The 20,438-nt window shown below is 34.8% G+C and overlaps 3 protein-coding genes across 3 annotated transcripts; 1 reads left to right on the top strand and 2 right to left on the bottom strand.

Annotated features, from left to right (window-relative positions):
* Nucleotides 1-817: 817 nt before the first annotated feature.
* LOC105112158 (uncharacterized) lies at nt 818-2,776 on the bottom strand. The gene is made up of 2 exons (XM_011007753.1): nt 1,950-2,776; nt 818-1,242 (listed from the first exon to the last, which is right to left on the bottom strand). The coding sequence occupies exon 1, from the start codon at nt 2,630-2,632 to the stop codon at nt 1,967-1,969; it is 666 nt and encodes a 221-aa protein (XP_011006055.1). The 5' UTR covers nt 2,633-2,776; the 3' UTR covers nt 818-1,242; nt 1,950-1,966.
* A 584-nt stretch (nt 2,777-3,360) lies between these two features.
* On the top strand, nt 3,361-8,362 carry LOC105112160 (somatic embryogenesis receptor kinase 1-like). The gene is made up of 6 exons (XM_011007755.1): nt 3,361-3,808; nt 5,612-5,683; nt 5,888-6,031; nt 6,290-6,361; nt 6,883-6,954; nt 8,029-8,362. The coding sequence occupies exons 1-6, from the start codon at nt 3,594-3,596 to the stop codon at nt 8,099-8,101; spliced, it is 648 nt and encodes a 215-aa protein (XP_011006057.1). The 5' UTR covers nt 3,361-3,593; the 3' UTR covers nt 8,102-8,362.
* A 1,626-nt stretch (nt 8,363-9,988) lies between these two features.
* LOC105112159 (binding protein) lies at nt 9,989-19,776 on the bottom strand. Its single transcript, XM_011007754.1, has 9 exons — nt 19,695-19,776; nt 19,040-19,144; nt 18,825-18,953; nt 18,589-18,704; nt 18,109-18,190; nt 11,517-11,576; nt 11,323-11,430; nt 10,738-10,783; nt 9,989-10,341 (listed from the first exon to the last, which is right to left on the bottom strand). Exons 2-9 carry the CDS (start codon nt 19,103-19,105, stop codon nt 10,106-10,108), a joined length of 843 nt encoding a protein of 280 aa, XP_011006056.1. The 5' UTR covers nt 19,106-19,144; nt 19,695-19,776; the 3' UTR covers nt 9,989-10,105.
* Between the last annotated feature and the right edge of the window lie 662 nt (nt 19,777-20,438).

The raw sequence follows: 20,438 nt of genomic DNA on the forward strand, positions 1-20,438 counted from the left end.
GTCTTAGCTAACAATCAGTTTTCTTTCAGTAGCTCAAAGACAATCTTTAGATGCTTATAATGATATGTAATATAAAGATTAAGAATGTTATATAGCATTAGCTATGCATAAGAAGATATTTTCATTGTATTTGACGTTATAATTACCCTCTTGCTTTCTTTATTTTGATGTGATTACCGTAGACTTGTTATAGATATTTAATTGATTCATATATTTTTACTAGTATTATTCAGATTGAAATTTACTCCTTTTTGTAAAGAATAAAATGCAATGTACTTTCAAGATGAAAATATCCTTTTCTTTTGTGTCTTTTAACAACTTGTAAATTTACACTTTTTATATGTTTTTAATATATAGAATGATCATCGTAACTTTTTCCTCACATTTACATATAATTGTTATTATTGTTATTGTAACATTTATCTAATAGCTCTTAAATCATTTCATATGATAATGGTACCACTTGAAATACTATCATACTATAACCTAAATCATAATGAAACTTTAAAATTTTATTTTCATTTATTAGCCACGTGGTTCTTGCTTTTTGATTTATGATTATGATATTTTAAAAAAAAAACATACATTAAAAAACTTGTATAATCTATTTTTTCATATAATTGAATTTAGTTTCCTACCATGAAGCGCAAGTAAAATAGTTAGTGGTTATAAAATAAGGTCTTAATAGAAGGATGAGATGCACAGGAGATTGTTTCTACCAAATTACTGGGTGTGGAACCAAGTGCATACCCCCATACCGGTTTTCTTGCACCATGCTTATTGCATATTTTCTAATTTACCTCAAATATACTATAGGTTGAAAAGTATAAAATGGCATAAATTGGATTTAGAAAGCAGATTTAATCTATTTGGAGTTGGGACTACAAGAATGAGTTAACATCAACAACATTTTCATTTTGTAAAACAAACCGATGGCCATGTACAATAGAGCTTCGGAATTCGCCGTGCTAGGAGGGCTTTCTTTGTAGATTTCACTTAAACTCTGGTGTTTACAATGCAGGAACTCGTTTGCTTGCAAGCAAGGCTGCAAAAATAAACTCCCAGCAGATATAGTTCTGCAGAAAATCCAGTCTTTCTCATTTGAGAAAAAATGGAGCTTCATGTTCTTTGGTTTCAGTCTCACCTTCTCTATCCTTTCCCATTGGCAGGAATTCACACCTCCATTCATCAGAAAGATAATGCTTTGAAGGTTGTTACCGCAATCTGAAACTGAACGCTACCCTGAGGAGGAAGAAACACAGCTTTAACTGATTTCAGCCATAAGACGAATCAATTAGAGTGTAAAGAGAAACTAAAATGTATCATCTGCCAAGAAGTGAATGGCAGGCATAAATTAACGGAGAAATAATAATAAAAACAGATACTGGAGGTGAAAGCAGACACTGCATTTCCATCCATTCAATCAAACAAGACGATGAGAAGATAATGTTATATCCTCTCTTCACTTATCATCACGGTTTGTCCCATCCAAGTGTTGTATACTTCCTATATTTTCAAGTGCCACTAAACCATAAAAACTCAGCTCCAAATTCAACTTAAATTTTAAAAATGTTATCTCAATAAAACCCTAAAAAGTACAAATCTTTAACAAGTTTCTTATATTCTCCGAGGCCGCGTTTGTCTACACGGTTTCAAACTACTTTTGGCTTGAAAAGGCATAAAAATGCCTTTTCAAGCCAAAAGCAGTTTGAAGGGCGGGATACCCTCTAAATTTGAATTAACAAGTAGTAGTAAATAATTGGAGGAAAACTTATTAAAGATGATTGAAAATGTAGAAGGAAAGAGAACAGAGACATTAATAAATTTGTCCAAAAATCATCTCTACAAACAACCTATCCTAGAATCTCTACAATAATCAATAGCCAATTAACGATGATGATGATAGATTGACAAAACAGATCAGCAGTAGTAGTACATCACTCTTTTACCATGGTAGCCCAGATCGTCATTTCAGAGTCCCTTGTTGTTGCTGCTGCTGCCCTATTATCTGAGAAGGAGGATAACCCAGATAAACCCCATTGCTATTTCCTCCCTTGTTAGCAGCATCATCAACTTCTCCTCCTCTCTTAATATCCTCCATCATCTCATTCTCTTTAGCAGCCAAATAAGCAAGCCTTTCAAGTGCTTCTCTAGCTCTCTTCTTAGCAAAAGTAGCCTCCTTAACCCTTTTCTCAGCTTCAACCCTGGCCAGCGCGGCCGCTTTCGTCATGGAAATGGCGGCAATCTTGGCGGCAGCAACAAGCGCTCTGGCGGAGTCCTTATCGATGAACCTCCCAGAGGAAGAATCTCCGTTTCTGGTAGGGTTAAAGAAGGAGAAACTGGGGGAGGAGCAAGAGGGGCAGATGAAGGGAGTGTGGTGAGGGTACTTGGAAGGGATGCAAGGTTTGTGAGCGATAGAAGGGCATTTGTTGCACATGGATCGATCATTATGGAGTGGTTCTTCATAGACAATAAAGCAGAAAGGGCAAAAGAGACCGCGGTGGTCTTTTAAGAGACAATTAGTGCAGAGGCGGCGGTAGGAAGGGGTACGGTGGCGGACGTTGTGGAGGAGATAGCGGGCTTCAGCCCCGCATACTCCGCACTCAAACTGGTGGTCTCGTTCTTGCTTCATTGGAGATGATTTTGCATCGATGGATAGATTGGGCTGGAAATGATATCTCAACGGTAACCCTAGACTTATTTATTGTTACTTATTATTAAGGTTTTTGGGAGTAATAAAAAGCATAGCAGTAAAACCTAGTTTTATCCATGAATTAATCCAAATGGATTCATCCGTGTCAATTTAAAAAAAATATTTCAAAATGAAAATTAAATTGAAATGACATTGTTATAAAAAAATATTTTAATAAAACTAATTTAATTTTATTTAAGTTAATCAAGTCGTATATTAAACAATCCAACCAATTAAATTTGATTTAGTTAACTTCCATCAAATTCATAGTGGGCCAAATTTAATAAAACAAATGTTTAGATTGTTCTTTTAATTAATTAATTAATTTCTTTATCAATTTTTCAATACCAACTTTACCCGACAAGATGATTATGAATTTATAAAAATAAAAAAAATTAATTTAGTATAATCCAATTAAAAACCTACATTAACTCGCAATACAATCAATTTGGAAAAAATTAAAACTTGTTGATTTTTTTTTAAATATTTAAAATAATGTTATTTTTTTTTTTTTTATAAAATAAAATAAATAAAATATCATCTATTTTTCTTAAAATGAATAATTAGAATTAATCAATCATATCTTCAACAATTTTATTGAATTTTACTGAGTAGAGTTGCTGTAATAAAGTATATAAATTAATATATATATATTTTTTATAGGTTTCTAGATGATTTTTGATTGAAGTAAAGTAAGAGGCAGATGCCCCATGTTTTACTCTGTTATTCCCAAAGCCGATCCTCCCTTCTCTCCCCTTCCAACTTTTCCATCCTCTCCCTCGTTGACTCTGTAAGCTACGCTCCCTCTCTTTGAAACACAAACCAAACCCTAAAACTTGATCCCTCTCTTTCTCCCCGAGAACCAGCGGACGAGCTGACATCTGCACCATCGTTCACTACCATGGCTGCACAGACATGGATATGGACCATTCTAACTGTCGTGGTAACTGTAATTTTGACTCTGGTGAATGCTAACTCAGAAGGCGATGCTTTGTTTACGCTGAGAAAGAGCTTGTCGGATCCGGATAACGTGCTCCAGAGCTGGGATCCGACTCTTGTTAACCCTTGTACTTGGTTTCACATCACTTGCAACCAGGATAATCGCGTCACTCGCGTGTAATTATTTCTTCTTCATCTATCTTTATAAATTATTTATTTATGCTTTTATTTTTTGATTCATTTGGAACCTGGAAGATCCGTTGTTTTTTTTAGAGCATCTGTGTTCTGCTTTTTAATTCTTGGATTTTTAGGTTTTTCTGCTTGTAATTCTAATTTTCTGCTTCAATTTTTGTGGGGGTGTTTTTGAAATTAAAATAGATAGATAAATAAATGATTTAGGTTAAAATTATTGAGTTTGTTTAGTCAGTAGCTTTATAATTTTATATTTATTTAGAAGGCGTCTTTGAAATTAAAAGAGTAAAAAATTAATATATGGATCAAATTATTGTAAAATGTTTAGTAGCGTTGAAATTGTTAGAAGTGTTTTTGTTTTATAGGGTGCAGCCGTGCGAGTTTATGTTCATGATAGATTATCACCATCACCATCACAGAGTAATTATTCAGTAGGTATGGAGTTATACTCCTTTCTCTCACATAGAGTGAGACCCATGAATTATTTTCATGGTGGGATCCATGTTTTTGTGAGGGGGAGCAGGTTCCTGGTGTACCTAATAGTCTCTCATGTTTAGATTTTATGGAATTTTGATTCATATAGTTATTTGGTCTAAAATTAAACATTTATGGATTATGTTTTTTTATTCCTATATGGTTTCTAGAACCTTGTTAGTCTTTAAGAATATATATGGCCACTACATCCCATGTTTTTAACACTTCTTGATGAATTATATTTGTTTAGAGCTTGTAAGATTTCGTTGTCCTCTGGGCTTGGACCTTGCCTCGACCTTTTGGGTTGTTTCTCCTTGGTTACTTTTCTTTTCCGTTTGAGAATTTGATCTTAGTTTATAGAATATGTTTGCATAATATGTAAGTAAGATGCCTTGGGTGAGGTCTTCAAAGGTTGAGTTTGTGGATTTCATTTATGCTTCAGTGACTAGTTGCTATGATGATAAAAAATAAAATAAAATAAAATAAAATTGTTACAAATTTACTTGTAATGGCATGTGTAAAGTTTGAGGAGATTTGTTGGTTCCTTTACCCTATGTTTAAAAGCATATGTAATGATTGTGTGGATTATGGATTCACTTTATACATGTACACCTTGAAATGTGTGTTTTTTTTAATGCTTTTTGGTGAAGTGAGAAATGCTATATTTGGTGTCCTGTTGCCCAAATGTTATATTTTTTTATGAACTTACTTAAGCAGTCAAAAATGATGACAGTTTCTGGCTTCTATGCTGCATATTGCACATGTCTCGAGCTTGTCATGTTAGACTATTAATTTTACCTTCTGATATTTTTAATTTCTTAGTCGATCAGCTTCTTGTCCTTTTCTATTGTTTGAGAATGGCAATAATCTTACCATTCCTGCTGTTTAACATTAATTGACCTATTGATAGTTTCCTTCATAAAAAAACAGGAAACATTTAACGCTTTAGTAGTTTGGTGAAAAAAGCAGCAACTATCTTTTAATGGTTACAGTTCCATTAAAAATGATCTCAGTGCCTATATAATATCATCTTTGTTATGGAAAAACACATTGCTCTATCCTGTCATATGCTGTCATATATCAAATTCTGATTAGTATGCTATGTATTTTGATTTGCAGCCTTTGACATATTCTATTCTTTAGCTTTTCAGTATCTTTTGGAAAATGACTGTTCCCCAACATAGAGTTTGTATGTTTGGGCCTTAATTAGCATCAACTATGGTCTTTTTTTCCTCGTGCTTATTAATTCTTTCAACATGTGTTTAGAATTATTGTGTAATGTTTTTTGTTTTCTCATATCTCATGCTGCTACAGGGACTTGGGGAACTCAAATCTATCTGGACATCTAGTACCTGAACTTGGAAGACTAGAGCATTTGCAATATCTGTATGTTTTCCTGCCTTTTATCTTCTCCATGATAGCATTGCAAAGTTATTGGAATAGTTTCTAATTCTGGCTTGTCTTTAATTTTGAATCAATTGCCTTTGTTGTGTCCATATGGGGGTATTATTCAGGGATGCAGAGTCACTTGTATCTAATGTTTGGGTTTCGCTTACTTACTTGTGACCTCTCTCATCTTTTCTGGTGTAGGGAGCTTTATAAAAACAACATTCAAGGAATTATCCCCACTGAGCTAGGTAACTTGAAGAGCCTTGTTAGCTTGGACTTGTACAACAACAACATTTCAGGGACCATTCCTCCTTCACTGGGGAAGTTGAAGTCCCTTGTCTTTTTGTGAGTACAAGAAGCTCTCCTATGATGTATGATTAAATGCTTAAAGGATTTTCCTTTTCTCCTTGTCCCTTTTGGTTTGAAAGTTTGGTACATTTGCTTCCAAATTTATTAGTTTGTCCTGAAAACTATTATCTCTCCCTCTCTTCCTCTCTCTTTATGCATGTATGTATAGGTTTCGGCATGTATGCTTGCTCTGTTTATGTGGAATTGCAAGATAAATGGTCTCTCATTTCTCTGATTGTCTTTTTTGTATGGCAGACGACTTAATGATAACCGATTAACTGGACCCATCCCCAGGGATCTCGCCACTGTTTCAAGCCTCAAAGTTGTGTAAGGACAATCATCCGTTTTTTTTTTTTGGATAAAAGAAGGTTTTCTTAGTATGAAAAAAAGATGTACTCTGATCATCAGCTATGGAAATAACCCGGAAAGCATTCTGTACATTTATTCCCTCGTGCAATCACACCCATTTACTGAAAAGAATTGCCATATTCAACTCTTTCTACTTACAAAATCCTCAAAAGAAATCAATATCAGGACTGCCCATGATTCACTGTCAACTTGTAGGGGAAAAAACACGGGGCACATGCTCTGAGCAGCACAGAGCAAAAAAAGATGAACGTTAAAGGCCTCACTGTAGTGGAACATAGTTAAAACAGAAGGTGACAGAGCCTTGTGGCTTCCTCATCTTTAACAAAATCCATCCATAAAATATCTCTTCTAGATAATTGCTGACTTATTCCTAGATTATTCCTGAAACTATTTCATGAATATGCATGTTTATTTGCTTTGATAGTTAGGTTAAATGGTCAGAAGCTTAAAGCAGTTCATCATCTTTCCTGTATCTCCAGGGATGTCTCGAGCAATGATTTATGTGGAACAATTCCTACTAATGGACCTTTTGAACACATCCCTTTGAACAAGTAGGTTCTCTTACTTTTATTTACGCACATCCCTTTGAACAAGTAGGTTCTCTTACTTTTATTTACGCACATCCCTTTGAACAAGTAGGTTCTCTTACTTTTATTTACGCACATCCCTTTGAACAAGTAGGTTCTCTTACTTTTATTTACGCACATCCCTTTGAACAAGTAGGTTCTCTTACTTTTATTTACGCTGTCTTGATTTCTTATTTGTCCATGATTGCCCTTTTCTATATAAGTAAATTCTCTCCCTCCCTCCCACTCCTGGTTTCCTTCATGAATATTGACTTGCATTTTCTTTTGTTTCATGCTTAGGCACCTTTTTTTTTTTACCAAATTAATCAAGAGTTTGATTTAGCAGAAAGCTGTGTTTCCCTGGTTTGGTATCTCATACTCTCGGGAGGGTCCCAATGTGGTTACCTATGGACCATAGTGTGATGCTAGGTTCTTTCATTCCCCAACTTCTCCTTGGAGTTTAGATCTTATAAAGACAGTGCATGATCTTCGCAAGACAACACAATAAGAACTAAGCCTCAATCCCAAACTAATTGGGGTCAGCTATATGGAAACTTCTGCACCATTCCTTCAAAATTCTCCTAGATACCCTTTGTGCATGCAAATTCTCTTCCAAAGTTCAGATCTTCAAATCCAACTCCCGAAAGTTTTTTCCCAGTGTCAGGGTGCTGGAGCATTTAAAACCACATCGACCAGCTCTTGTTTATTTAGATTACCATGACAGCCACATTGCGTTAATGATGCTTTTGAAGCTTATGTTACAGTGAAATTCATGTTTGAGCTTTTAAAGCGCATCTCTTCAAACCAGTGGCTTGAAGGTTTGTGTTTTGCAAATTGTATGGTACCCGGAAGCAAGATAAACATGATTCTCTCTCATGTCCTATATTCTGCCTGGATCTGTGCGAGCACATCAGTCATAAGATGGAGGGCTCTGACCTAAATGTGTCATATCTATCAGAACTCCGTACTTGTAATATATGCGAACAAGTGGAAAAGCATGTATAAAAAAAATTTGCAGTTCTCGTTTGGGAAACTAAGCAATCCTAAATTCTCTTGCAGCTTTGAGAACAATCCTCGACTGGAAGGTCCGGAGTTGCTAGGACTTGCGAGTTACGGCACAAATTGCTCATGAAGCGAGAGGATCCATGCTGCAAAATGTCTTAACTGTCTTGAATCAAAACTGCACCTCACAAAAACCGAAAGCGTATTACTTCACACTCAGTGTAAAGGGATCGGCAAAACGCAATCCCTGGTACAATTATCTGTAAATCTTATGATACTATATATCCTAGCATTTGTAACTGCGTTGTGTTTGTTTTAAGATCCCCAAAACAGGGACATGTACTAAATATAATGCTAGTAAAGAGTCTACCATTTGTGCCTCTGCTTTTTTCGTATAAATCTTATCATACTGCTTCATCTGCATTATTGCGATCCCTCTAGGATGCATGCAAATACCTAATTCGGCTATGCTCATAAAGTCTGGAAATGATTTTGAAAATAATGGAATATTCCAATACTGTTTCTAGGGAGTTCTGTTAATTTAATTTTAAGTCATATTTTTGTAAATAATTCTTCTTTCCTCCATTAATATTTCAAGCTTCAATTGCTGCATGAAGATTGAATTTTTTAATGATAAAGTATTACCTATTAATTAAACACAACAAGAACTAAATTAATGATGAATGTGCTAAAATTTGTGGTTGTGAAATATTAAAGAAAAAACCAGAATTTGTGGTAATATGGAATTATAGAAAGAATTGCAACTCTTTTACAAAGGAAATTTCGAAATTGAACTCGCTAAATTATATTTTTTTAAAAGTTTATTGATACTTGTTGAAAACCTTGTGTGAAATTGCAAAAGTTTCAAGGTTCAGATGGACGGAGAACTTTTTTTACTTCAAGAACCCATTTGTACCATTTTGAAAACTACAAGAGTTAAAATGTTATTTACACTAAGATATAACATGGCACAGGCACTAAAAGCATTTCCAATTAAAAATGTTATTTTAAAGAGTCAAATTAATAAAATAATATTTTAAATAGTATAAATATAACTTTTTTTACCATATATATTCCAATAAAAAGAAACCATTTGAAAAATTAATTCTATTAAAGTGAAATAAATAAATATTTTATTTTTTTTAATGATTTTGATATTTTTTTTCCATATAGCTAGATTTAATTGATTTATTTTTTTTATTAATCCAAATATTTTATTTTTTTAATAATTTTGATATTTTATTTCCATATAGCTAGATTTAATTGGTTTATTTTTTTTATTAATTCCACTTTGTTAGTTTTTAGCTCCTTGAAGAGATATGTAAAAATAAGATTTGTAGAAAAGAAAAACATTTAACATTTTATTTGACTTTCCTTTTAGAAGTATGGAAAACAAGAAAAAAAAAAAACCAAAATATTAATTTTTTATTTTTAGTTATTCATTTAGCTTCTCCACTGATACACTTCAAGAAAGTCAGGTTATTTTGTTTTTACCCTCATCCATAATTTTATTTTCAATTTTCTCCCGAAGTTGTTAACCAATACTGAAACAATAACAGGATAAGCCACCCAACATGATTCTAACCAATACTAAAGCATCATCTGAAGCTTCCTTTACCAAGGAATATCATGTTCACAACGTCCCTTACAGCATTCATATTCAATGGTTTTTAACTAATATTATTTAGCACGATGCTTCATGTGTTCTGCTTACATGAAAAGCATAATCCGTATAATCCACAGAAATGAAAACTTACATTTGTTAGCGGCATGACCCTTCTTAACATTTCACAGTATCCTAAACTTGTTTAGGAGAAAACATAAGATTGTCTAAAGCAGTTCTCGCAACTTACATTTGTTAGCGGCATGACCCTTAACATTTCACAGTATCCTAAACATAAGATTGTCTAAAGCAGTTCTCACCTGTTAAATTACCATTACGACATTGACTTTCAACAGCTGGTGCTTAAGCTCTAGCATGAAGCATGGTGGAGCTAGCATAGTACTTACTATATATAGTCGCACCATTTTGGCTTCGGGAGATCATTTTTCAGTAAGTTGACGTTTCTCTTCCTCCTAAAGCTTTTGCAGCCATTTTGACCCAGGAACACATCCTGTTATTAGATATGCCAACTTAGTTTTGGGAGGATGGTTCCTTAGAATGACTCTCCGCAAGTAGACGATTCTCTTCCTCTTCAAGTCTTTGCAGCCACTTTAATCCAAGATCAGATCCTGCTTTTGCTGCAATCTGGAACTGTACCTTTGCTCTCTCTACGGGATTCATCTCAGTATTTTCAGCGCTGTTCATTTTTTTGGCAGATGAACCCCTCTTCAAACTGTATTTTGTTAGATGTTCTGGAACCTGAGCACCTGGACCAAGAGGAAACCCGATATCACAATTAATAGCTTGTGCTTTTCATTTTGCACAAGGAAAAGACAAGATAAATGATTTGTATAATCTTTAAGATGAAAAGAACTTTAATCTAAATCATATCCCTAGACAAAGTTCATAGAACCTACGGAATTGCAAGAAGTAATCTCTATCAACCGTAATGATGGCAGGTTGTGCACCATGATATCAATAAGAGGTCATTTAGTTAAAACTCAATTTTAACTAAATGCCCTTCATCAAAACATTGGATGTTAATCATGCAATGTACATGAAAAGCAACACAAAGACATCACTGAAAAACTGAGTCATCCCAATGAATTTCAATGAACAGCAGGGGGGAAAGAAGGAAAAGAAAGGGAGCCGGAACAGCTTACCTCTAAGGAGGAGAGATCCATATGCTACAGCAGCACCAACATGTCCCTGCATAAAATAATATCAGTTAAGAAAGGTCATACAGAGCAGTTTAACTGATAATATTCTAGCGCAATTCAGAACTTATGCCTTCCCAATTTCATTATCAGCAATGAAAGAAACTATTTTTTCATTACAACATTACAGGTACTCTGCAATCACAAGTCTTACAGTTGCAAATACGGAGCTAAACTCTACGCACAAGGGCCCTCAAATTACAGAGTTTCTATTTCCAGACGCATTAGATGGCAGAAGGGGCAACCTGATATCTTTTTTATTGTTTTTCAGCATAGAACCTGATTGTCAAATTTATCTCATGTATCTTGATAACTACTGACGATGTACCACAAAAAGCCAATTGCCATCACTTTAACTTGCATAAGCAAAAGTCTACCAGTTGACTTTAAACATGGAGAATGTCAATCAAGTTTAGAAAGCAAATGCACCCCCATCAACACCCCCCGCTCCCCCAAGGAAATAATAGATAGGTAGAGAGAGAAAGAATTGATGGATGCAATCTAGTCAGTATAAAAAACTCTGTTTATTACCTTCTCCGATGCCCTATGGAAACACCACAATGCTGAGGCGATATCTTTCTTCACACAATCCCCCGTCAAGTATACAGCACCAAGAAGGTAAAGAGCACCAGGATGCAACTACAATGGAGCTGGCTCAAGTAAGATCTCGAGACCCTTTATAGAAACACAATAAACAATCATTCTAAGCCAAAAAAGAAACATACCTTTTCAACTGCCTTCTCTATATAATAGAAAGCTTGTTGATCTGATTGGACATAATCATTCTATCCAAAAAAGATATGACATAATATTACAAAAGGAACGTTACAAAACAATCAGAACTAACAGATCCACCAGGAAACAATTGAAAAAGAAAATTCTCACAATCAAGGGCAGGGTGGATACTACTTTAGAACTTGTTGTCAAGCTATTGATGATTTCTAGTAAACGAAATTTCACACAGCTTGGTCAATACTATCTTAGTTGATAAGAAGCCCCAATCCTGAAAGCTTAAGCTATCAAGATATACATACCCCAAGCTCACAAGGACTAAAAACATTAATCTCAAACATTTAAGCTATCAAGCCTCAGACCTCATAAATATGAATTCAAGTTAGTTTACCATTCAAGAAGTTTTAAGAGCAGGGAATGAAACAAAGGTAGGATAGACATTTATTATTGTCGCACCCTTGCATAGAGCGCGGCAACCCTCCCCGAGAGCGGGGAGTCCACGTTGGGGTTTTTATTTTTATGCAAAAGATATTATAAAGTATATACCTTAAGGATAGGTTCTAGTTCTTTTATATGAGACATAAGGTAACTTCAGTATTTGGTCTCTAAAGAGGGTCCTTTACTATTCCAATGATCACCCTCGTAAATGCAATATGGGGGCTCGGTAGATAGTAGGATAACGTATGTATCAATCATTATCAGTCTAAACACTTCGCTGGTTTATATAAGCTTAAACCTTAACTCAAGTCACAAGGCAAACTCTTAGTTCTCCACTTAACTTAAAATTTAATGCGCGTGCTCTTAAAAAGATAATAAAAATAAAGGTGATGCATGACAGGATGCAATATAATCTTATCCATATCCAATATACCATGTAAAGATGCATGCTAAAGCTTTTGAACAAAGTAAACCATTCATATAAAAAACAAAAACCAGCAATACATAGCATAAATAAATAAATTATCAAGTCTAGTCCCAGAGCCCCCATCCTGTCACACCCTTGCAGCGGAGCACGGCGACCCTCCTCGGGAGTGGGGATTCCATATAGGGGTTTTTGTGAATAAGAGTCGCCATTTAGTATTATGGTCACTAGAAAATCTAACTGATATTTTAGAGATTGTAAGGGAAGGGACTGGTTGCATAATGCAAAGGTTCTAACACCCGCAGTACGCCCCACCTAAGATGAGCTGATTGGTGTTTGGTTTGCTTTATGATTGCTATAGTATTAGTGTTTTCTAATTAGTTTTGCAATGATAAATGGACTTGAGTTCAAAATCCAAAACAAAAAACCCTTAGTCAATGTGGATCACACCTTTAGAAGTGTCTACAAAGTACCAAGGAGAACCAATGCAGATCTCTTGAAATCTATGTTTGATTCATACTAAATTTATCATCTATGATTTAAGGGATAGTTAAGATAGAAATCCAAGGAGATTCAATGTGCTTTAAAAACTCGTTTTTCCCTTAGCATCTCAAGTGTTCGAAACTCGTAAATCACAAGGAAGAGACAAAAAAACTAAGTTAGAAATCTAAGGAAATTCAAGGTGATTTAAAAGTTCTTTTGTTGCCTTAGTATTTCATACTTTTACGGCTTGTAAACCATGGAGTCAAAATTTGAAATGTTCCCAATTATAATTGAGGCTTTTTTCAAGGATATATAATGACTTATTATTTTTATAAAAATATTTTGGATATTAACTACTAGGGGTTTCTTTATCCAAATATTAACAGTGAATAATAACAAATTATTCTTAATAATATTTTGAATATTCATCATTTGAGGATTTATTTATCCAAACATTAATGGTGAATAATAGATGAATTCCTCTCAAAATAAGATTTTTATATTTTTTAGAATATTAGACAACACCTTTTGAAGTTTTGCAAACATGTAAAATCTAGAATGCAAGAAAATAATTTTTTTTTATTGTGTTTAACAAATCCATGCAAAAACACATTTTCAAACTTTAAATATTTGTTTTTATAAAAAATCATTCAAAATATGTTAAGGTATTGGCCGCATGCAACATACAAGAAAAATATTTATATTTTTTTAAAAAGAATAAGTATCACAGTTAAAGAACAAACCGTGTACATATATTCTCAAAATTTTCAAGGAGAAAATAAAATAATAATACACACATACACCCGCTTTTACTATGCTTCACTCACATCATTTTTACATGATATAATTTAGAAATTGCAAAATAGATCCCGAAATATTTAGGAATTGCAGAGGAATACTCCTGAGAAGGCAGGAACAGTGATGACGCGTGGAACTTGCCGTCGGAGGAAAACACAGTGAGATTGTGGGATTTGAAACGGCTTCATCCCTTCCCCACCGGTTGTGAATACCACTATCACCTGTAAAAGAAAAGCAACACAAGCTAGTCGATTCATTTTATTTTTTCATTTTTAGATGTGTTCTTGGTTCCCCTTTTCTTCTCTTTTATTGACGGTTCTGTTGTAAAGGAAACCCTTTACTTTGGTGGTCGTGATCTACTGTGAACGAGGGTTAATCCATGGTGGCAGATCTAGCTATTAGGTCCGAAGGTAGTGGCTTTCGGGCTACAGTTTTGGTCGCTATTGTTAAGGAGACCGGTGGCTCTGCTAGTGCTTATCGGGAAAGGAGGTGCAGCTGCATGGGAAGCGGGCCGTCGTTGCTGGGTAAAGAAAGCGGGCAGCTCTGGCGGATGAGGAAGCGACAACTTGTGCTGGTTTTTAGGAGCAAAAATCAAAAGTAGAGGGCAACTCTGATTTTTTCTTTTCAAAAGGAGGGGGTGGCTAGGAGAGGAAGATGAGGACAGGTGTGAAGACAATGAAAGGTAGTTGCAATTGGGAAGATGGAGGGGAGAGTGTGCGACTGTTGTGGTTAACTCTTGGTCTGTTGGGCTGGCGGCAGGGAAAAAAAATGCAGGGGAGCTCTGGCCGGTTGAAAGGAGAAGGAAAAGGGCTTCCTTGGGTGGTGGCTGCTTTTTTTTTGTCAAAGAAGGGTGGGCAGCCGACTGACTTAAAAGAGATGAGTTTAGGGTTTCATGATTGTCATAATTTTTTTGTCTTAAAATGACCCCTCTCTTTTACATATGACTGGAGGTTCACTTATATAGAAAATCTCTACACGTGCTATTCAAGAAAATATTGCAGACATTGTCTTCTATAACCAGCACAAACAGATCCTATATATATGGTATTTTATATTGCAATTATTATTTTCCATAACTAACACGAATCAAATTCTATATCTATGTTATTTTATATTGCAGTAATTATATATGATTTAATAATTATCTCATTGATATGTTGCTTCATTAATATTAGCCTTGATGCTTTATGTTATCGCCACATATTCCCATTTTTTTATTGAAAATTTATCAAAAAATGGGTCAAAAATTGGATAGTAACAAATGTCTCCTTTTTACAATGCTTAGGAAGCAAAACTCAATATTTTGCATGGTAAGCTTGTAAAGAAAAAAAGTCTTTCTTGCTTGCCGAGTGATCCACTCATCTAAGGACTTTTTAAAAAATGATCTCATTATTATGAGTGATCTGTCCTTTTTTAAAGAAAATTGATCTATGTTCATTGGTGACTTACCCACACATACTCAACCTGGTCTATTTTCACGGACGACTTACTCTTTCAATTGGGTTAACTTAAAATCCCATCTGACGATCTCTTTTAACCCGAAACAAAGTCGGTGTGTAGCTCGGGCAACTTGAAATCCCATCTGGTGATTCCCTTTAACCACAACGGCAACTTGAAATCCCATCTGGTGATTCCATTTAACCACAGCTAAAATTTGTGTGGTTAGGTTAACTTGAGATCCCATTTGACGATCTCCTTTAACCAGAACCAATACAAAAATATGTGCGATCTCGTTATGACGGGTGACCTATCTAAAATGAAAGATGATCTCATTATGACGGGTGACTTACCCAAGTGCAAGATGATCTTATTGTGAAGGGTGACCTACCAAGGGGGAAGAATGATCTCATTGTGATGGGTGACCTACCCAGGTAAAAAAAAAAAAAAATTGGTCTCATTTTAATGGATAGTCTACCCGGAAAAAATAACGATTTCATTGTGATGGGTGACCTATCTAGGGGAAAGAATGACCTTATTATGATGGATGATCTATCCAAGTAAAAAAAATGAAGAATATGTGGAGATAACGTTGAGCATCAAGGCTAATATTAAGGAAGCAATATGTCAAAAAGATAATTACTGAATCATATATAATTACTGCAATATAAAATACCATAGATATAAGATTTGATTTATACTGATTATGAAAAATAATCACTGCAATATAAAATACTATATATATATATATAAGATTTGATTTGTTTGGGCTAGTTATAGAAGACAATCTTTGCAATAATTATTGCAATATTTCCTTCAATAACACATGTAAAGATTTTCTATATAAGTGAACCTCTAGCCATATGCAAAAAAAAGGAGTAATTTTAAGACAAAAATTCTAGCAATTAAGAAACCCTAAACCCATCTCTTTTAAGCCAACGATTGCCCACCCTTTTTTTTTAAAAAAAAGCAGTCGCAGCCCAAGGAATCTTTTTTCTTTTTTCTTTTCCTTTCAACCAGCCAGAGCTCCCTTGCACTCTCTTTTCCCTGCTACTAGCTAAGCAAACCAAGAGCTAATCTCCGAACTATAGCAGCAGCACACTCTCCCCTCCATCTCCCCGATTGCAATTCTCATTCACTGTCTTCACACCTGTCCCCATATTCCTCTCTTAGTCACCCCCTCCCTTTGAAAAAAAAAACCAGTGTCGCCCCCTGCTTTTGATTTTTACTCCTAAAAACCAAAACAAGCTATCCACTTCCTCATCCACTAGAGCTCCCCTACACTCTCTTTTCTTTTGCAGGTGACAATGGTTCTCACAGCCGGTAAGGAAGGGATGAAGCCATTCTAGATCCCACAATCTCCTAGCGTTTTCCTCGCGGCGACGCGTGAACCCATGCACCGTCACTATTCCTGCCTTCCCACAAGTATTCCTTTGCAATTCCTGAATATTTGAAGGTTTATTTTGCAATTTCTAAATTGTATCATGTAAAAATAATGTGTGAGTGGAGCATAGTAAAAGTGGATGTATGTGTGTGTGTGTTATTATTATTTTTTCTCCTTGAAAATTTTGAGAATATATACATGGTTTGTTGTCTTTAATTGTGATACTTGTTCTTTAAAAAAAAATATAAATGTTTTTCTTATATGCTGCATATAGCCAATACCTAACATGTTTTGAATATTTTTAATAAAAAAAACAAATATTTAAAGTTCGAAAATGTGTTTTCGCATGGATTTCTTAAACACAACAAAAAAAATTTTTTTTCTTGCATTCTGGATTTTACAACATGTTTGTGAAACTCCAAAAGGTGTTGGTCAATATTCTAAAAAATATAAAAAAATTATTTTGAAGGGGAATTCATCTATTATTCGCCGTTAATATTTGAATAAAGAAATCTCTAAAAGATGAATATCTAAAATATTATTGGAAATAATTTGTTATTATTCACTATTAATATTTGAATAAAGAAACATCTAGTGATTAATATCCAAAATATTTTTTTAGAAATAATAAATCATCATACATCCTTGAAAGGCCTCAATTATAATTGGGGACATTTTAAATTTTAACTCAATTTACAAGCCGTGAAAGTATGAAATACTAAGGCAAGAAAATGGCTTTTAAAGCACCTTGAATTTTCTTAAATTTCTAACTTTTTTTTTTCTCTTCCTTATGATTTATGAGTCGCGAAAACTTGAAATGCTAAGGGGAAAACAAGTTTTTAAAGCGCATTGAATCTCTTTGGATTTCTATCTTAACTATCTCTTAAATCATAGGTTATAACTTTAGTATGAATCAAACATAGATTTCAAGAGATCTGCATTGGTTCTCCTTGGAACCTTGTAGACACTTCAAAAGGTGTGATCCACATTAACCAAGAGTTCTTTCTTTTAGACTTTGAACTTAAGTCTAAACATCCTCGGAAAACTAATTAGAAAACACCAACACCATAACAATTATAAGGCAAACCAAACACTAATCAGCTTACCTTAGGTAGGGCGTATTAGGAGTGCTAAAACCTTCCCTATATGCAACCATTCTCTTGCCTTATGAAAGACCAATTAGGTTTCCTAGTGACTAATACTAGATGGCGACTCCCTTATTCACAAAAACAAAACAAAAACCCCAACATGGAATCCTTGCTCCCGGAGAGGGTCGTTGCTCCACCGCGAGGGTGCGACAATCATGAATATCAAGATTGGATCCTACACAAGGCCCTATTAAAACAACATTATATTGGGTCCAGTTTGGCAATTAAAACTAAGTTATTTCGGCTTTAGTTTGGCAGTCTACTAGTCTACTGTTATGTACAACATAATTAAAGTAATTTTTTACAGCATGATTTTCCAGAATCATTATATGAAATATTTCCACAAATACTTTGTTTTCAAACATTGTCTTCTATTTTGTTAAAAATAGAAGCTTGATAATTTTTTGCTAACATTTTCACATATGAACTAGTATATAAACACTAGTTTGAATATGGAACACAAGAAGCCTAACCTCAACTCTTAGACGACAACCTAATTCATATTGTGCTTCTGGATCACCCATATTTGCAGCTTCCACTAATAAAGCAACTCCTCTATTTCATGATAAAAAAAAAAAAGAAAGAAAAAAGCATCAGTAGTGCGCACATAAAAGGTTCACAAACATACCGTGAGTCAAAGTGACATATGCAAATGTCAACATGGAAATAGGAAGGGCAATATTCATGACAATATTGGATGCTCAAATAAGTATAGTCATGATTACTATTGAGTAAATCAAAAGCCTGAAGAGCATCAATTTTTTTTACTAGCCCCTGTTTAGGGGTTTAATATGTTATCCAAATGACTGAACAAGAATGATTGGGTGGCATATCAAATCTAGAACTTCGCCAATCCCAGCTCTCAAGCTGCCTTGACACACTAGTGCAACAATTTACTGACCATGACAACAGGCATACACTGAAGCAAGAAAGAGAGAATAAAACGAACTTACATAGCATGACATTGCCCTGGAACATGGTACTTCAGATGCAATTTGGACAACCAATACCTAGCATGGGTATTCGAGTTGTCAACCTCCAAAGCCAGCTCAAAATTCTCCTTTGCTGTCTAATATCAAACCCAAAAAATAAATAAAAAAACAGCACGATGACAAAAGCCAAATAGCATTTTTAATATTCTGCACCACTTTCGATATCCAGCATTTCTTAAGAAAAAGAAAAGGCCTACTCTGAGAAGAGGGATAAGACGTTTATCATTGCGTTCGCAGTAATCAATGACTCTATCCACTTCCTTCAAAGCACTCCATCCTTTCGCAATGAACTCCATCGCCTTCTTATTTCTACCATGTATCTCTCTCTGCCAATTAACCCCACCCCCAAACAAGAAAGGTAACAATCAAGAACTGAAGATGACTAAGAATACTGGAAGAGAAAGTAACTTACATAGAACTGGAGACGACTAAGAGCAGCGAGCTCTAGAGCTGGCTTCTTCACATAATTTCCAAACATCTTTGACGTCTGAGTGAAAAGAACCCTGCCAGAAGCTCTCTGAGACAGAAAGACCGCGGATTTACCTCAGATTATTACGGAATTACAAGTGTTAGATCGAATTTAAACAAAACCACAACGACCTACTCATCAAAGTAAGAAACCAAGCAAGCCTTGAAGGGCCACTCATGAAACAGTGGCAAACCTCAAGGGAGGAATGATATTCCGATCAAATCTTAAAAACCCATCAAGAAAAAACCATGGCGATGAAAAATCTAGAATCAGTAGTCTGATCACATCCTTTTCCATGATTAAGATTAAATATAGGAAAAAAACCCTCTCAGAGGCATTTTATCGAACACGTGTTATTTTTAAGTATTATTACAACCAGCCAACATGACCTGACTCAGGGGTGTATAGTAGTCAGAAACCCTCTCAGAGGCATTTTATCGAACACATTGTGTTATTTTTAAGTATCACTACAACCAGCCAAAATAACCTGATTCAGGAGTGTATAGTAGCCAAAAGAAGACATCCCGACAAAATATTAACTTAACGGAGAAGAAGAAGAGGAGGAGGTATTTCAAAGAAGCAAAACTGAAGCACTGACCTTCTCTTTTCTCAAGCAGGGCTGGAAGGTGATAGCAGACCAGTCGGAGAGAGGAGCAGGGACCGGGAGATGTAGCCTAGGTGTTTCAAATTGGACTTCTTGATGGGTCTATAAGTGGTTTGGGTTTGTATTGGTTACCCACCCAAGGTTAGGTCACACAGCCCATTTAAACTGTAGATGTATTTGTTCACATTCTCTTATGGCCCATTTTGACACGCCCATCTACAACCCATACTCATTGAGAGATCATTAAAATTCTATCGTAAAAAACTCCTGGCCCGATCTGACGTGGCGATCCAGTGACTAGAAGCCTGGCCCATTTGTCTTAATTTTAGTAGGCATATGGGCCTAGCTTGTTAGTGGTTTCATTATTTATATAATTGATAGCAAGGAAAAACTATGCTGTAACTAATTAAAATGTTAAAATTAGTAGAAAGTAATTGCAAACATGATGTATGCGTCCACTCACAAATTCATAAGCTAAACCTTAAAGTGGGTTTTATTTTTTATTTTTAATGTATTAATGTTTAGGAAATCTTGTAACCTTTTCAAACTCCGTGGGTCCTTATAGTTTAGCAAAATGAATCAAATAGTCCCTTTAATATTAAATATAATTAAGCATTTCCCGTATTTTTATTGATCCTTTTTGTCCATGTCATGTTTTTTAATTTATTTTTAATGAGAAAAGAAGGTATTTCTTGAAAAATATATTAAATTAAGTATAGTGAACAATAATTAAGGGGT

This window comes from Populus euphratica, unplaced genomic scaffold (genome assembly GCF_000495115.2).
Source record: "Populus euphratica unplaced genomic scaffold, PopEup_1.0 scaffold325.1, whole genome shotgun sequence".
In the NCBI taxonomy this organism is placed as follows: Eukaryota; Viridiplantae; Streptophyta; class Magnoliopsida; order Malpighiales; family Salicaceae; genus Populus; species Populus euphratica.